The sequence below is a fragment of the Perissodus microlepis genome, chromosome 9 (assembly GCF_051167445.1).
Source record: "Perissodus microlepis isolate ML-2025 ecotype Zambia chromosome 9, ASM5116744v1, whole genome shotgun sequence".
NCBI lineage: Eukaryota > Metazoa > Chordata > Actinopteri > Cichliformes > Cichlidae > Perissodus > Perissodus microlepis.
This window is the reverse complement of record NC_140469.1, coordinates 13,726,592-13,744,389: the sequence shown is the minus strand read 5'-3', so window position 1 is coordinate 13,744,389 and position 17,798 is coordinate 13,726,592. Positions and strand designations below refer to the sequence as shown.

Below are 17,798 nucleotides of genomic sequence, written 5' to 3'. Positions count from 1 at the left end.
CTCCAGACGAGCAGCGGGCTGCGGATAATGGTAAATGGACTGGTTCTTATATAGCGCTTTTCTACTCAATCTAAGCACTCAAAGCACTTTACAGAACTTGTACATTCACCCATTCACACAAGCACTTTTTTCTAAGCTGTTTCTAAGCTGTTTCTACACGCATTCATACTCCGATGGATGCATCGGAGGGCAACATGGGGTTAGTATCTTGCCCAAGTCTGCATACAAATATGGACATGCAGACTGCATACGCATATTTGGCATGCACACTGGAGCAGACTGGGACTGAACCACCAACCTTCCGGTTAGTGGCCACCCCCCAGTTAACAAAAACCCACAAAATATGCAGCACAAAATGGTGAAGGTCACAACTGCTACCCAACAACTGTTAAGCTTCACAATGAAGAAACAGTGGACCATCTCAGAAAGACAAATGAAAGAAGCAAGGAAAAATGAGGGGAAACTAATCTAAGGTAAGATAATAAAATGGCTGACGCACAGGAGGAGGTCTTCCTTAGGAAGGGAATCAGTGTCCTCTTCCTCCCCCTATTCTTTCTGCTTTGTAAGGTGGTTTTAATAGTGTGAACATTGAACATCAATGAAAGTAGGGATAGAGAAAGGCCAGAACTGCCAACTGAGCCTAGTAGAAATAAAAACATTGATGTGGTCCTTTTACAGGAAGCACACAGCTCTGTGGATAATGAAGCTGAATGGGGAATGAGTTCAAGGGGGCAGTGTTTTCTTAGTCAAGGCAGTAACCCTAGAGTGCAAGTAGCAGTTTTATTTTCTCAGCACCTTCATTTAACAAACATTTCAATGTGTGAAGTGGAGCAGAGTAGGTTCCAAGTAGTGGAAGCACCAATCAGCACCAATATATTATTTTTATTCATAAATGTTCATTCATAAATGCTCAGAGCTCTGGTACTGACTGTATAGTTTAATTTCACAACCTAAGTGACAAATGAAAGGAGTATTACAGTAGCTCAGTTGTAGTGGTACGTACGGGATTGGAATTTTACCACCTATTCTACAGCTGATAGGAATATAGAGGAAGATCACCCACCTTCAGCCTCCATTCTGACCACCACTGATGAAATTAATTTCACAGATGTGTGGCGGAAACTCTATCCTACATTCAGTGTTGGGGAGTAACGGAATACATGTACCGCCGTTACGTATTTAAAATACAAAATATGAGTAACTGTATTCCGTTACAGTTACCGTTTAAAAAGGTGGTAATTAGAATACAGTTACTTTGTTGAAATAAATGGATTACACGGCGGTACTTTCCTGTTTCATATTGTGGCGGGTCAGGACTGTTTCGGTTTTGTTTGACAGCTATGTTCTGTAGTTCCAGGCGGCAGCGTTGCGGTTGCCATGGTTACAGGGTGACGCTCTCGCTCTGCGTGTTTCCTGGGTGAGAGAGCGCCTTTTTGTTGTTGTTGTTGTTGTTGTGCTAAGCTAATAGGCAGAATGCAGAATGTAGCATCATGGGCAGTGTAGTCCGTGCTGCAGGGAGAATGGACTGCCATACTCGTTATGTGTCTGTGAGCGCGAGGTGGGAGAAAAAGGAGAGTCGAAAAGTACGAGTTGTCATCGAGCAAAAACGGGAGCTGGAAGTATGTAAATATAATAATAACCACTGCAGCCAAGAAGAGTGCCTGACGAGCCCAGTTGTAAGTAAGCTATTAAAACTCGAGTGTACGCTGTGTTCGTGTTTTCCTTTTTTTAGGGCATGTATTCTGTAATCTGTAATGGAATACATTTTAAAAGTAACCTTCCCAACACTGCCTACATTATACATACCTAAAAGTCTCTGAGGGCAGTGTGAGGGCAGTTAGGCGTGATGCAATTTATCTTTGTAATTGATCAAATATACAATAATAGGTTAACTTAGAGCATCATTTTATTGTTTCTTTTTAATGTTGTCATTTTATTATACTGTCTGAAACAGGTCTTGTAAATGAGATACTGAATCTAAATGGGATTACAGTACCTGTGTATAATAATGCTGGCACATTCTCAGCTTTGTCTGAACTTGCACGCTAATGTATGTCTGACCCAAAACAAAGATTTTTATCAGTCTTTCTATGATTTCTGGAATCAACAAGACTGAGCTCTTTTTTGTCAAGTTATCTCAATGATACGATGCAAACACAGACTTTTCTTTTGCAAAGAATACACTACAGTCATAACAGCTATTGAAAAGAATTGCCTTGCGGATGTAGAAAGGGACATTAGGGTTAAAGAAGATACAATTATTAACGGGACAGACAATGATAACAGTGCTTGGGATGGATAATGGGAGGAAGGCTTTAGGTCGGTTTCTCCAAGCAAAAGCTAAAGGGTCTTTAATTAGAACTCACATCCCTACTATAAAATAAAGCTCCAACCCATATTTTTTTAAGTTGGAGAAAAAAGTTCAATCAAATGCTGCATCTCAAGCTCTCAGATGGGTCTCTAACATCTGACTCTTGAGGGTTGAGAAAGCTCGCTGCAGAGTTGTACTCAAGCTTTAGTGCTGACAACTGTGATGTGGACTGTTTGGCTAAGATATTGGGCCTTCGTCTCGAGTGGGTGAAGCAGTCTGCTTCACTGGAGACCACCATCTCTTTTGATGAAATGTCTGCAGCAGTTCAGCAGCTCAGCTGTGGTCGGTTGATGGATTTCCTGCACACATTTTTTTTTCTTTCTATTTACCAGGAAAAGTCATTTCATGGAGTTAATCTTCATCTTTTTAAAAAAAATGAGTCCTTTGGTTTTAGTAAAGCTTGTACTCTTGGTATAAGTCAGTGCTTCTCAATTATTTTCTGTTACGCCCCCCTTAGGAAGAAGAAAACATTTCTCGCCCCCCACTCTCCCCCGACTATAAATAGTATAATTTGTCTATAAAATTATAATTATAAGTACATCTCTGCATAACATTATATCTTTATTAACATTAAAGAAAAGAAAAAAGAACAAAGAGAGAAATATAGATCAACTTAAAACAAAGAATAAATTTATTAACATTTTCATTTAGTCTGTAACAGAAAAGATTTAAATTGCATGTTGTAGTACTGCAACTCTCTAAACTACTACTACTGCTACATTTAACGTGCATCAATTTCCTGAAATTAAAAAAAAAAAAAAAATCTTTATTCAAACTATAAACATTTTTTGACCCACTTTAACCAGTTGATGTTGATGCTGTAGTGGATGTGCAGTTACACTTTATTCTAGTACTGCAAAAAAAGCATGTTCCCTAGGGTCACACGTGATGAGTAATCGGAGTCTAATTGCCAAATACATTAAGTTCTCTATCTCAATAAATTGTATTCAGTTCCTACAAATGATCTCTTCTTATTCAACTCAGGCATGGTCTTGCAGGGTTGACCTTTGCGAGTGTAGTAATAAGCACAGTGAGCTTGTCTGCATATGCTGATGATGAAACTGGCACTATGGTGGTCAACTGGTCAAAATGTGACAGGCCTTTGCTTGCAGAGTGAAACAGTAAAGTACAACAAACATTCCTACAGTAGAATGGGGCGCAGATGAAATGTTTAGGTAACCTCATAACTTTAATTGATAGTAAAATAGAACCTTAAAGCTTGTCAGAAAAACTTATTTGATTCTTATCCTGATTAATGATGGTATCGACTGATATTAAAAAAAAAATGTAATGAGATTTTTTTCCAATATCGCCCAGTTGGTGGCTTCAGGTCTTAAAATAAAATTTGTGTATCGTAAAATAGTGTCAGACATTAAAACATATGTTTATGTTTGGGAGTCAGTGCTGTCCTGTGCAATAAAACTGTGAAAAAAGGATTCTTAATGTTCCATGCAAAATAAATCATGCAATATACCATTTATGCATGCATGTATTTATTTTTGTTTATTTATTTATTTGTGTGCGTGTTGTAGGTCCATGTTAAACTTCAATTTAATATTTTCTTGTTGTAAATGAAAAATTGAACCAATAAAGGGTTTGTTAAGAGTCAAAGGTCTCTCCTCTCCTTTTTTTTTTTACCCTGTTTCTATTACATATTGATCCTGTATGTACACTATAAATGAATTTTGTCTGCTATAAATTTATGGGACCCTCTGGCACTCATGAATTTTAACCCCCCTCCTCCCCACTACCACTACCACCCATCTCCTCCACTCCTAAATATTCAGCCCTCCAAGGTAATTCAAAGAGCTTTGCACGTCCTCTCAGATGGCAATATACCAACCACACAAAGCTCCAGACTATGACATATTAAGCTTTGGCTATGCACACATATATACATACAAATACAAATGCATTTGGACATGGACACACACACACACACACTCTGGGGGAATGAAACAATATAACATTATAATCGGTGGGTGGCTGTACTGTGTTTTTTTCCCCTCAAATGTGTGCCTCAGGCCTTTCCATTATTGTAATGCTCTATGCTTCCTGTTCGGACTGTGCAAGTAACCTCATGTGTGACTGATGGCAATTCTGCATCTCAAAAGAAATGATTTTATGACTTCTTGCCGAGTTGATGGGTATGAAGTATGAATGCAAGTACATACGCACATGCAGAATTTTAAAATGGCAAAATATTTAAACTTTGGAGGACACTGAATCAAATAGTTTCTGCTGCCCCTGGCTTTGTTGAATTTTGCAGCGAGGCTTACCTCTGACAGAGAATGATTCTGTGGGAAGATATAGTTCCCTAGTTGTATAAATAATGCAAGCAAATACGCTGATTTACAAAAATAATGAGGAGAAGACTCAATAAATGAAAAAAAAAAATGAGTAGGGGAAAGGAAAGCAGATGAAAAAGTTGTTTGCATAACATTAACCATTTATAAACCTGAGAAATAAAACACTGCATAAAGCATGTGCAAAAATATCTAACGGAAAAAAAAGGTTAAAATGCTGGACTCTGATATTACATTGGGTGATGTTAATAACTATTGCTAGAAATTTTCAAATTAATTAGTTAGTAAATTACTTTAATTAAAGTTAATAAAACAGTACTTATACATAGGCTGTCATAAAAGTTTATTCTGGCACTAATAATACATGTTTTAAGTAGTGCTTAAACAGGCAGGTGGAGCGGCACTGGCATAAATAATCATTTTTTCATTTTCACTAACTGGTATGTTTTCAGCCACAAAATGTACCTCCATAGTGTAGGGATAAATGGACTGGTACTTCTAATCACTTTAAGAACTCACTCAATACAAGCCTTGATTATTCAATTCACACACGCACATTTATAGAAATGCTTTTTCTTTTCTTTTTTTCAATGCTTAAGCACTTTTTAACCTGATGTTTACATGCTAAGACTTCAATGGATCGGGGTAAATGTGGTGCAAGGTATCTTAGTTAAAGCCACTTTGTCATACAGGTTGGAGGAGCCAGGGATGGAACCATTAACCTTGTGATTAATAGGTGATCTACGTCCTGAGCTACATTTGTTAGGCAAATGTATAGTGGTGTACACAATTGTCTAACAAAGATCCCTGGTGCAAGTCACAAATCAAACATACGGAGATGTGGCGACCGCTTGTATATAAGTGAGCAGCTGAAAGTAGCTTTTAAAACATATATGATAACATTACTGATGATTTGTAGGCTATTAACTATTTCGGAAATGTACAAATCTACTGATAATTCTTATTATAAATAATATTTTTTGGCCTTCCCACATGCATTCATCCCTCTTGTTACTTGTCTCAGTCTACAGTAAAATATGGAGGTCTACAATGCAGAGTGCAATAGTCTATAAATAGAGTCATATTTTCTTCACGATGTAGTGGGATGTTTAATTCAATAAGATTAATTACCACTACTTTAATGTTTTTTCTTCTTTGACAGCTAAACGGGAGTATAAAATATATTTCCTCACTATGTATCACAGGAATCTCATAGAAAATTAGATTTCTTGGCCTGTGCAAAAGCAGTGGAGACAGTGAGTATTGTTTCCATGGAAACAATGCTGGTGCCTAATAATTCAATATTTAATCAAGAGGTGATCAGGAAAGCGTCTTCAACACATATACTCAAATACCTGCCACCTACCAGCTACAGGTACAAAGAGATCCTCTTTCATTGGCTTTGGTTTATTGGAAATTTTCATGGTTGGTAAATGAGAAAATAGAACTTTAATTTTAGTTTGGATATACCAAACATGCTTTGGTCCTGCTGTATGGTCATTAACACAACAATTTTCAGCTACACTCTAACAAAACTGTTATTTTGTTCCAAGAAGTGAGTGATGAGAGTAAAAGAAACAAAAACAGAGTTAATGAGTGAGCGGAAAAGTCATGGGAAAATTAGTGAATCGACTAGATATAAACATGCTCACAAAAACATTATTCAAAGGATTCCCACAGTCTCACCTGGAGTGTTCTCCCAAAAGCTTCATGTGCCCTTTTGTTTTACTCTTTATGTGCCTGACTGAGAGATAACTGGATGAAATGACAGACGTTTTGTCAGAGAACAGAAGAGCATGTTTTCAGTGGTCACAAACACTTTTACTGCAAGTTGTTGCTATCACACACACACAAAAAACAGCTACACACACACACATCTTGAATAAGCATACTTCTGTTAGTGGATGTGTGTGTTTAGTCGATGTGTGTGTTCATACTGGGGAAGATCTATGGTCTGGCGGATTTGGTGTGTGGGGGTGGAGACTTTAATGACCTCAGACCCACAGTGGCAAGAAAGAGGTTATGAAGATATATGATGATTTTATTCAAGCCTTCTTTGCTTCATCTGCTCTCCCTTTTTCTTGTGTTCCACCTGCCCGTTTAGTTTTCAGAAAAATGCGTTTAATTACCAGGTTGCACTTAAAAGTACATTAGGCAAAAAAAGAAAAAAGAAAAGTGGCCTCAATCACAACATCAGTGAGCCCAAACGTGTTCTCCTAGATAAAGTATTATATATATGAACATGTGGAACAACTGTCTGTCATTAATGACACATTTAGAGCAAAGACAGACTGGCATGGGCCTTCTATTGAGAATCATAATATTTATCGTTACGTAAATGTCTAACATTGGTTTGCATTTTTGCTGCGGTCTGATCCAATAGCTCCTGAGGGGGGGAAGAAAAAGTCTCAGTCTAACTGGCTTATTACAGACCTTCCTCTAATTCTAGCTTTCAATAACACTATCTTTTTAGCATTTCATTTCATTTGACGAAACAAACTGCTTAATGGAGCTTTAAAGAATATGTTTCTGGGGGCAAAAAAGAAATGCTTGGAACGCCATATATTTTTAAGCATCACATGCAGTAGTTGCTGTGAATTTGTCTGCTGCTCATCTATGGATGTGAATTTCTTGTTCCACCACATCCCAAAGGAGCAGATCTAGTGACTGTGGAGGTCATTTGAGTACAGTGACTTAAATTTCATCTCTATGAAACCTGTTTAAGATGACTTGAGCTTCATGACATAGTGCCAAGAAAATATCCACTGCACAATTACATGACCAGCAGCCTAAAGTTTTAATACATGGCACAAGGGATTCAAGATTTCATGTTGTTCACATCAAATGTTGACCTTGCCCCCCAAATATTGCAGCAGAAATCAGGATTTATCAGAACAGCCAGCATTACTGTCCAGCTCGCATGAACTCAGTTTTTTGTTTTTAGCTTCCAGTATTAGTCCCTGATCTGGTCTTCTGTTGCTTTAGCCCGTGTGCTTCAGGTTCGAGATGCTCTTATGCATACCTTATACGTTATAACGAGTGATTAGTTTCTGCTGCCTTCCTATCAGTTGAAGCAATCTGTCCATTCTCCTCTGACCGCTGTCATCAACAAAGCATTTTTGCCCAGATAACTCACTGGATATTTTCTCTTTTTCAGACCAGTCTCTTTCAACCCTAGAGATGGTAATGTTGGAAAATCCCAGTGGATCAGCAGTTTCTGAAATATTCAGAGCAGCCCATCTGGCACAAACAACAATGCCACATTTAAAGACACATAATTTACCATTCTTCCCTATTGTGATAATCAATTTGAACTTCACCAGGTCAACTTGACCATGTCTACATGCCTAAATGCACTGAATTGCTGCCATCTGACTGGCTGATTAGATATTTGTGTCCATAAACAGACGTGTTGAAATCAGCTTTGTACATTTCAAAGTTTACAGTATGTGATTCAATTCTGTTTACAGGAATTAATCACATGCCTTATTCTGACTCATGTAATGGCATATTATTTGGCCTAAACCAGAGATTTAGTAAGAAAACACTTTCTGTGATTAACCATCATTGGTGAATTTGCAGTCTTAGATGGCTAAAAGGTTACTCGGGTTAAAAGCTCCAAATGAAAGAATGTGTGTGCTTGTGTGTTTTTCCTTCAAGCTAACAGAGAAAATGAGAAATACTTTATTTATCTTATCTGTTTGGAAATAGGTATATGTCTGAATAAGCTGTCAATTAAATGCTCCATAAACAAATTATCCCCAGTGGGAAAACTGGATGGCGTTGAGTCTGTGAGAAGCCTCTCTTTTCTCTCACTCTCGTTTCGCTCCTCGATGTGTGCATATCTGCACGTCTCTCCCCAGTATATTTGCCATTAAGAGGGACTAAGCATTTCATTATAAGTCTACTGAGCTCCCACTGTGTCATTGAAGCTAGAAGCCAGTTTGGCTTTCTTTTTCAGAGATACTAATAACAGAATCAAAGGAGGGAGCATGTGTTTGCGTGTGCGGGTATGTGTTTGTGTGTCTATGTACTCTGGTAATACTGATGTAATCGCAGGCTCAATCCCAATTAGCCTAGAGGGTAACTCTGTAATAATCCCTACCCCTGGGCATAATGGCCTATTAAAGCAGCAGTGGACAGAATAAATGAGTGTGTCTACAGATAGAGAGGGAGAAAGAAAGAAGCGGAAGGAAGAAATAAGAGTATGGGAGGAAGGGGTGAGGGGCAAGAAAGGTTGTAGGAAGGGAATGAAATAAATGGAATAAAAAGAGCCACAGATGATAGCATCATGGCTAAAATTATTTTGAACCTTATTTTGTTTCTACCTTAATAAATTCCAGCTTTATGTGCATCAGTTTAATGGGCACCAAGTTTGCTTATTTTCAGCTCATTATTTTTATTCTTGGAATCGACAAGAGCGGCTTTGAAAAGCGGCTTTGAAAATTAGCATTTCAAACTCACGCTTAATTACCTTGTAGTGGAACTTGACGTGACACCCCCCCCTTAGTTCATCCCCTGTCTTAAACTAAGCCATTTTAGTAACCTCCCATGTCCCAAGTAAACCGATATCACACAGAGCCAAGAACAATAGTAATAAGCAGTTCAAAACAGAGTGCTTAGAACAAGAAAAAGCCTGAACTTTTTGGCTAATGAGGATTACCTGCAGTTACATCTCACTGAATCAAACATGTGCTTTTGGTAGATTATATGGCAGAAAATACAAAGACAACAGTTCCACTGCTGTCCTCACCGGTTCGCCTGTTAGTGTTGTTGGGTTTAAAACCACACAAAGCAATTGTCAAAAAAACAAGAGATCAAATACTGAAATGGAATTACGAAACACCTATTGGACTGTCTTCATGTTAGGGCTGGTTTGAATGCTCCCAATATGCAACCAAAAGTCAGATTCGCTTCTGTTCAGAATTCAATTAATCATGCAGCGTGCACATTAAATTTCACGAATCTATTTTTGCTTCAGTTTTATCTTCATAGCACACCGCTCACATGCTCCTGTCCCCAAAGAGCAAAACAACAGCTGATGTGGGAAACACATGAGCCACCTCAGCTGTGAGTTGGTAGGTATATCTACTCATCATATTACATTTTTGTTTTAGTATGCTGTAGAGAAAAAAAACAAACCTTTAAACCTTATTAAAACTTATTTTGTTGCAATCAGGCTTGATTACTGGTTCTATAGAGTTTTCATTTACTGTCCATTGAAAGAAAAAAACACTGCCCAAGAAGCATAACCAATACGGCCGTTGAGTGGCAAGTCTTTTTCCAAGAAGGAGTTTCCTACATGAATGTTTTTCCATATGGTTCAATAGCAAATATAATGTAAGAAAACAAACATTGTACATAAGTTGTGTGATGTGTTTTTATGTAGGCAAACCCACCTGATGATAAATCTACTCGGTAGCTTTTGGCCGCTTTCGTCACATTGATGTGAACTGCAACTTTGCCGTCCTCAAGCGAGATCTCCAGAGTGCCATCATCAAGATTGCTGAATAGGAGGAGGCCATGAGGGTTCCACGTACGAAACTGGAAGCCCACGGATACCGTGTTATGATTGGCTCGACCAGGCAACTGCAGGAAACTGGTGGCGTTGAAAAAGACTGGGAAGGTGTGGGTCTCCGAACAGGTGAAGGACAGGTTTCGCTGTTAGCATACAGAATTAGAAAAAAGAAAGAACAAAGATGGACAACGGGAGATTAATTAGTTTTTAAACAGAGAAGTCAAAAACAGAGCTAATGCCTTTAATGGGGCTTGCCTGTGAAATAAATGCCTCAAACACTTAAGGAAATCTTGTACTTCACCACCCTTTTGTTGCTTTGAATCTCACTTCTGCGTGATTACTTTCACATGTTCGTGACTGAAGCGAGATTGAAAGACTGATGAAGCTTGAACACACTCATCTTTTTCTTCTAACTAAACCTGTCTTTGAAATGTAACTATTTTCATCTTATTAATCACTTTATCTAACATTTTATCGACCTTTATTTAACATCAGCAACTATGTATAATTTAGATTCACCAATTAAGTTAATATGCAAGTCTCTGGATTATGGGGAGAAGTGGGAACAATTGAAGAAAACCCATCTATCAGGAAAAAGCAGAACATATAAAGTAGAATCCAGCTGACCAGGAGATCCTCCCTGCTGTGAGCAATAGTAGTAACTAACGCACTGCTGTGCTGAGAAACAGGGTTAAACAGTAACCTGGGTGAATTTTATGTGCTGCAGAAAAACAAACACTATTGTGGTATTTAGGCACTAATTATCATTGAATTTCTCCAACCTTGTGCTCTTAATCTAGTCATTAGCAAGCACACAGCATTGAGCTGCCTTTCCAACTATAGATGATTCCTGATTGTGTGTGTGTGTGTGTGTGTGTGTGTGTGTGTGTGTGTGTGTGTGTGTGTGTGTGTATATGTGTGTGTGTATGTATGTGTAAAATCTAAGAGCAGATCTGTTTTGATTAGAAATAAATGGCTGTGTGAAGTCATCAGAGAGAATTACAGGTGTGGTTTGAATGAACTTGATTAGTCCCACCATTTGTTCAATCAGTTCAACAGGGATCAAAGCAGATACACTGGCCGTCCCCGGAGAAAGGGCTCAGATTTTTCAGAAGCTAATTTTTAGGACTGCAGGGCAGTTAATGTGCTGAAGGTGCACCCTGCAGTCTGAAAAAGTAGGGTGCATTTCTTGAAAAGAAACAAGGCCTTTAATCTGCCTCTTGTGCCATCGAGATATGTTGAAAATAAACTGTTGCATAGTCAATGCAGTGAAAACCTGTCTTTCCACTGTAAGTTATGGTAAAATTGCAGTCATGATAACAACACTTGCAAAGACAGCAAGGACACACATGGAGGGGCCACTGACAGGTCAGTTGTATCTGATTAATTATGAATCCATTCAAGCATTTTGGTTCATTGAATAATCTGCCCCCACAGTCGGGTCAAGTATGGAGTTAGTGTGATAATAATGAGCATGTTCAACAGGCAGCTACCTTTATAAGCGCTAATTCAAAACGTTTAGACATATATTTTGCACATTTTCCTTACAAAGCTGGAGGTGTCGAGCTTCTTTCGGCGGGCCAGGTCTGTAATGTTGTCTCCATTGTAGTTGATGCTCTCCATGCAGCCTTTAAAGTTTTTCCTTCCTATTCCCACTGGCTTTCCACTGTATGGCATCCCGCCAAAACTCAACTACAGAGAGACATAGTGCAAAGAGTTAAAAAGAAATAGAGAGTGAGAAAAAACGCATGGCAAGAATTCCTTTAATTTTTCTTTAATAAGCTTTTCAGGCTCCTCCTCCTGGTTGCTTTTTATGGATTTACAAGTGTGCACATTCCCATTGCAAACAAATTTCTTACCTCGATGGATTGGACAATCAATTTCCTGTTTTAGGTATTATTGCCTGAACTCTTTGCATTTCATTATCTGATGTTCATTATGTACATTTTATGGATTAGGGTGGTGCTAGTAATTTGTTTAAATCAAACAGTCTTACCTGTGGGGCATAAAGCATTCACACACACTTTCAGGTTGTAAAAATCAGTCAGTTTAGTTTGTAAAATGTCAGGATAGTCACTGATAGATATAGAAGACAGTATAAATTCCAGTACTATATTTGGGCAGTTACATGCTTTTTGTTCGTCATGCTTTGTGACTAAGCATATTTGATTTGAAGGAAAATAATGAATACTACGTTAAAGTGCCAAGCCATAACTGCACTTTGAGGTTACATCAATATTGCAAAAACTTTGTGTTAGATACGGTCCTTTAAATTGCAGGGGCTCAAAAGTAATTGGCTTGACACTTGGTTACTAAAAGTTTCTAAGGCAGTCGGTTGTCATTTCAGTGTTAGTTCATGCACAGAAGAGCTCACACATGGCTCAGAGTTAATTAAGAGTTGAGCTTTGACCTTTAGATTGACTCAGTATATAATCAAGTGACCACAGAAGTGGAAAAATCAGAAAGATATCAAAGGTAGTTGATTTTCAGATTATTTTTTGTCTTAAGGAAATAACAGAAAAAGGCAAACAAGCGGATCATCTGCACGGTGTAAAAACTCCCATTGAGTGTGCAATGCTCGCCAGGATGCAAATGTTTTTTTTTCTTCTTCTCTTTTTTCAGAAATCTAAGGAGAATTTCATAAGCTTCATAACCAGAGCCTTAGAGGACTGACCACAACAGAAAAACACCTCTGTAGGACAAAGTTCTGTTGACTGATGAAGCAAAAATAACCTCTAACAAAAATCACAAAAAGATGAATGTGCAGGGGGAAAAGAAGCAACAGCATATGGCCCAAAACACACTTTCAGTGCTGGGTTTGTGCATTGAAATCAAAAATTGGTTTATAATATTGATTATCATATACAAACAAAAAGCCAACGCAACCAAAGAACTTTCATATACAGAGGTAGAATATCCCCCAGTTACTGAACTGATCAGCTGGGATGTTTCTAGAATGGAGCTATGAGATGGCACACCTCTTGACTATACAACTTGTGCACTCATACAATAATTGTTACTTAAGCAGGCAATCTAAATATTTTTTTCCTAATTTGAAAAACAATTATTCAACCAAAAATTATGTCTAAAACTTGTGCAGCTCCACATTTCATATAATAAATGCGTGGTTGAATACAGGGCAGCACACGAGCCTTAAAATCACGCCTAATTTTTTTAAGTGTGAATTTTCTACACTAATTTGATTTCTGATTACATATTGTGATTTCCTGTGGGCTCGTCTGTTTTATTGTCAGTCCCTCCTGTATCACCCCATTTAGAAAATCCTGGAAACATCCCAAGATCTCAATCTGATGAAGCAGCAGTCCGCTTGCTGAAAGTCAGACAAAATGCAAAGAGACCCCACAGGCAAAAAAGATAAATAAACAAACAAAAACAAAGGTGACTTCAGTATAGGCCCGAGAGAGCATCACAAGGGATGATACAATATGTCCAATGATGCCTGTGGGTAAACGACTTTGGCAGTCATTTACTGTAACACATTTTTCACTCAATATTCACACAGACATAAAATAATTACTGTGACTTCATCTGTATAGTATGTGTCCAATTAATCTGGCCCTTCAGCTTCCCCCACTACATGCCCACAATTATTATTGACTTATATTATTTGACCTACTATAAAGCTCAAATTAAAGTGGAAGCACTTGAATGTAGGAGCCATTATTTTAGTAGAGAGCCTGAATAGGGGAAAAAAGAGCCCCATGTATAAATACTGGTCAAGTATAAAAATATTTTAGTTTTTCCATTCATGGTACCATTAATAGATAAATAACTTTTTTACAATGACAAAAAAATAAAAATACAATCATTGTTTGAGAGACTCAAAGCATCTCTATCTAATATGACTTTTGAAAATTTGGTGACACTATGTTGTGTAAATATTGCAGGTACTCTTTTAAACACCAGGTGTAGGGTGCTCTTATAGAATAGGAAAGCGCAATATAAGAAGAGTAATGTTGTTACTTGTGTTATGAAGGTTCTTTAGTTATCTGTACCAGGCAAACAGAAAAACAATACTCGCTAATATGAAAGAAAAGGTTTTCTTCCTCCGCACGTCCGCTATAATCAGCTAATTTTGTCTTTGTGCGGGAGGAGGAAAATGGTAGAGGGCAGATATGGACTTTACTTTTATTTTTATTGCACACAAGGATGCAATGAGCTGAGATGCAGTCTGTATCCAGGACAACAACAATTGCATTATGCAGATAACAGAACTTTGGCTCTTTGTAAACGTCTGCTAGACAGCATGCTAACACAAAGCTAGCTAAAACCCCAGAGTCATTATAAAGCTGAGTGAATACTGACACCAGCCCAGCAGCCAGACCCTGAACTTCAACATATAACCAAAGCAGTAATAAGCAGTCAGGCTTGCGGCCTCCATTTCTACCTGTTCTTAAGGTACAATCACCATGGCTTTGAAGTCTTTTTAGGCTCTTTTTCATCTCATTTTTGTGTCGTTGGCTTTGCATTTCTAAATACTAAAAGAAAGATTGTATGTCTGTCCTAATTAGGATAGGGATTTGTAATGATTTGTGGATTTGTGGAACTGAGAGAAAGTAACAAATTAAGCAATGTACTGCATAACTTTAAAGAAAAGTAATGAGCAATGTGTAATACATTACTTTTTATGAGTAAAGACCCAAACACTGCACATTATATATATTGTGCATGAACTACAACCACTAGACTGGTAGGAGAAAGCATTAAAGGAGAAACATGGTCTTTTTGGGAGAACAGATGTGCTGAGAGGAGCATTCAGGTGTGAAGATGAGCGCTAATAAACTGGCACCTGATGGGAAGCACTGAAGAACAGAGGACTGATAAAATGTAAACTGGGTTTCATATTTGTTCTACAGTTATACATGTGTTCGTTTTTTTCCCATTTTACACACAACTCTGAGCCCTGAAGGAAGCCAAAAATGATGGAGGGCAGTGTGCAATTACCAGTCGATGTGTCTGTCTGTCTGTCTGTTTGTGTGCATGTGTGTTGTTGCTTGTGCTGTGTGTGCATCTGTGGTGACGCTCCAATAGCCTTAGTAATTACTGCCAAGGGTAGACACAAATGCACCCGGATATTTAGTCTACAGCCCTAAATGGGAGCAGAGGACACACATACGCGCGCACATACACACAAACAAAGATGCACACAAAATAGAGTGTGCAGACTAAATGTACTGAGTACAGTAGTACACTTGACTAAAAGCTGGTCACAAACTGTAGATACACTTAGTCAGGCAATAACATTGGTAGAATCTATTTAAGGTTCACCACAGACACACCACACACATGCACACAAAGCCTCCTGGTACACCCTTGTTGTATAGATTTCCCTCCAGATCCCTTAATTCAACAGCTTCAGTTTTAATTGGACTGTGGTTTGTCCTGCCCCATTTCTCAGCATCCTACTTAACACTGGAATAGATCAGGCATATCAGCAATACCTAGCAAAGGTCAAACACTTACACACAACCACATCAATAAAAACACAAACACACAGACATACACATCCTGAAAACCTTGTGTGTATTCAAAATTGCACACATGCATGTGCACTCTCACATTACAAACAAATTTCTAACTTGTATGTATCCCATAATCAGTTTCCTGTTATAGGTATTATTAGCTGAGCGAGTTGCATTTCATTAGCTGATGTTCATTATGCCAATTTCATCGAGTAGCATGATAGCTGAGTGTAAAACCAATATCTAATTTCCTGTGTGGCTTTATTTTACTGTACTGATCACTTGTGATGAGCATTTTAAATGCAGCTGCAGATTAGAAAACAGCACAAGGGCATAAGGCAGCAAGTGAAGAAAGGAAACAAACACAGACAAATGCAACCTTATGCTTACAACTGCTCACATTGCGGCATTCTCTGCAAAATGTCACCTAAACCAGAATCATTAAGCTCCAAAATCCAAATACACACTGGCATAACTATTAATGAATGAAACACTGCAAGGTACTTCATGCAGTCAATTCAAGTCAGTTGGGTGTATTAGATGTGAATGGGAAAATAAAGATAAGACATTATTTTACAAGTAGAGATTCAGCTTGGTATTTATAGTCTACCTACAAACATTATCATAAGTTACATATGAGACTCCTCCCTCAAATGTAAGACTGCACTATTGGCAGCACTCAAACTGGACAATTATTGTGTCTGATAGATTTTGACTTAACCTTTTGGGGGATTTTGGCAAAGTCCGCAACATTGTACAGTACAATGTGATATATCCTGGATATTTCCAGGACGGCATAAGAACTGCATTTGCACACCTTCTGACTTTGTAGCACACAAAGTTTGATCCTAATTAATAAATAGAGCTAAACTTATTTAATTAAATACTTAACTTTAAAATTGGTTTTGTAAATAATTAGCCAAACCAAGTGCACAGTTTGGTCCTACACAGTGCAGTGACTATTTGCTGGATGAGCAGAATCTCTAACAGATGTTGCACGGTTACAATTAACAACCATATAGCTGAAGAACTAAGAACACGTCTGTTTCTTCTTTGCCTGGTAACCAGTCATCCGTATAATAGGCAGCTGGTCTTGGCTGACATTATGTCACCATCTTAAGTTGCTTCAATACCAAGACTACCTATCAATGTTATGCTGTTGAATCATTTGGCGTTTTTTTCTTTCTTTCTCTTAACTATTAGGTTTGCAAGCCAACCCTATGGACAGACAGAAGGAGATCAAGCATGCATTACAAATGCACATCTTCAAGTGATCTGACTGGGACTTCTAAGGAGCTTTGGGAGCAGTTTATGGCTGCTCAGACACAACCTCAAAAGCACTATCAGTCAAATTCAAATGTCATATAGTTATTCATATTTATCATGGCAGTGGCAGAAAATCTTGAACTTTTCAACTTTCTCATATTTCCTTATTGTTTGTGTTATTATGTTTATTGGCTTCATCTCGACTTACTTCATAGTCCAAATCGAGGTGGTCAAACTCTCCATTAGTCCTGAAGTGCTGAGTGTGTCTGTCCAAGGTGAAGTTCACATTGCGACGGTAGCGTTCAATCACTACTGAGTGCCAGTGATTGTCATCCAAGAGGCTCCCTGTGGTCACAGAGGTATGACCCAGGATCGAGCCATACTGATTACTGCCTGTAATAAACACAGGATAAGCCTTAAAATGCAGACATGAGAACAGCGGCTGAATTTGTAAATACAAAAAATGGTGTGACTTCTCTGGGAAGGATTTGTCAAACTGGCTAGGAAAATTTTTAGTCCTTCACAAAATATCCTGATACCTCCAAACTCTGTACTTCGCATAGGTTTCCATAACCATATACTTTAAAGTTGGTTTAATAGCATATAACATGACCCATTTTGCAGTACATTACTTTCATGAGTTTGCAACCAGGTGCTGTAAAAATAAAACAAATACGTCACACACAAGCAAACACAACAGTTTTTACTGATTTCATTTCATTTTAAAGTCTAACTTTCAAGGATGTCTGCAGTAAGACATCCTTGGTGTGTCAGACACACTTCTGGTTAACAGTGAATCATGATTCACAGGCGTATGGATGGCATGGGCTTTTGTTTCCTTTATGAAGAGGAGG

The 17,798-nt window shown here is 38.1% G+C and overlaps 1 protein-coding gene across 2 annotated transcripts in view; it reads right to left on the bottom strand.

Moving 5' to 3' along the window:
- cntnap2a (contactin associated protein 2a) overlaps nt 1-17,798 on the bottom strand; it is a 390,635-nt gene that overhangs the window by 165,231 nt on the left and 207,606 nt on the right. For both annotated transcript variants that reach the window (XM_084939110.1, XM_084939109.1), the window contains exons 7-9: nt 17,153-17,337; nt 11,744-11,887; nt 10,077-10,338 (exon numbers count right to left, since the gene is read on the bottom strand). In XM_084939110.1, coding sequence (XP_084795236.1) covers nt 10,077-10,338; nt 11,744-11,887; nt 17,153-17,337 — 591 coding nt within the window. The remainder of the gene's footprint in view (nt 1-10,076; nt 10,339-11,743; nt 11,888-17,152; nt 17,338-17,798) is intronic.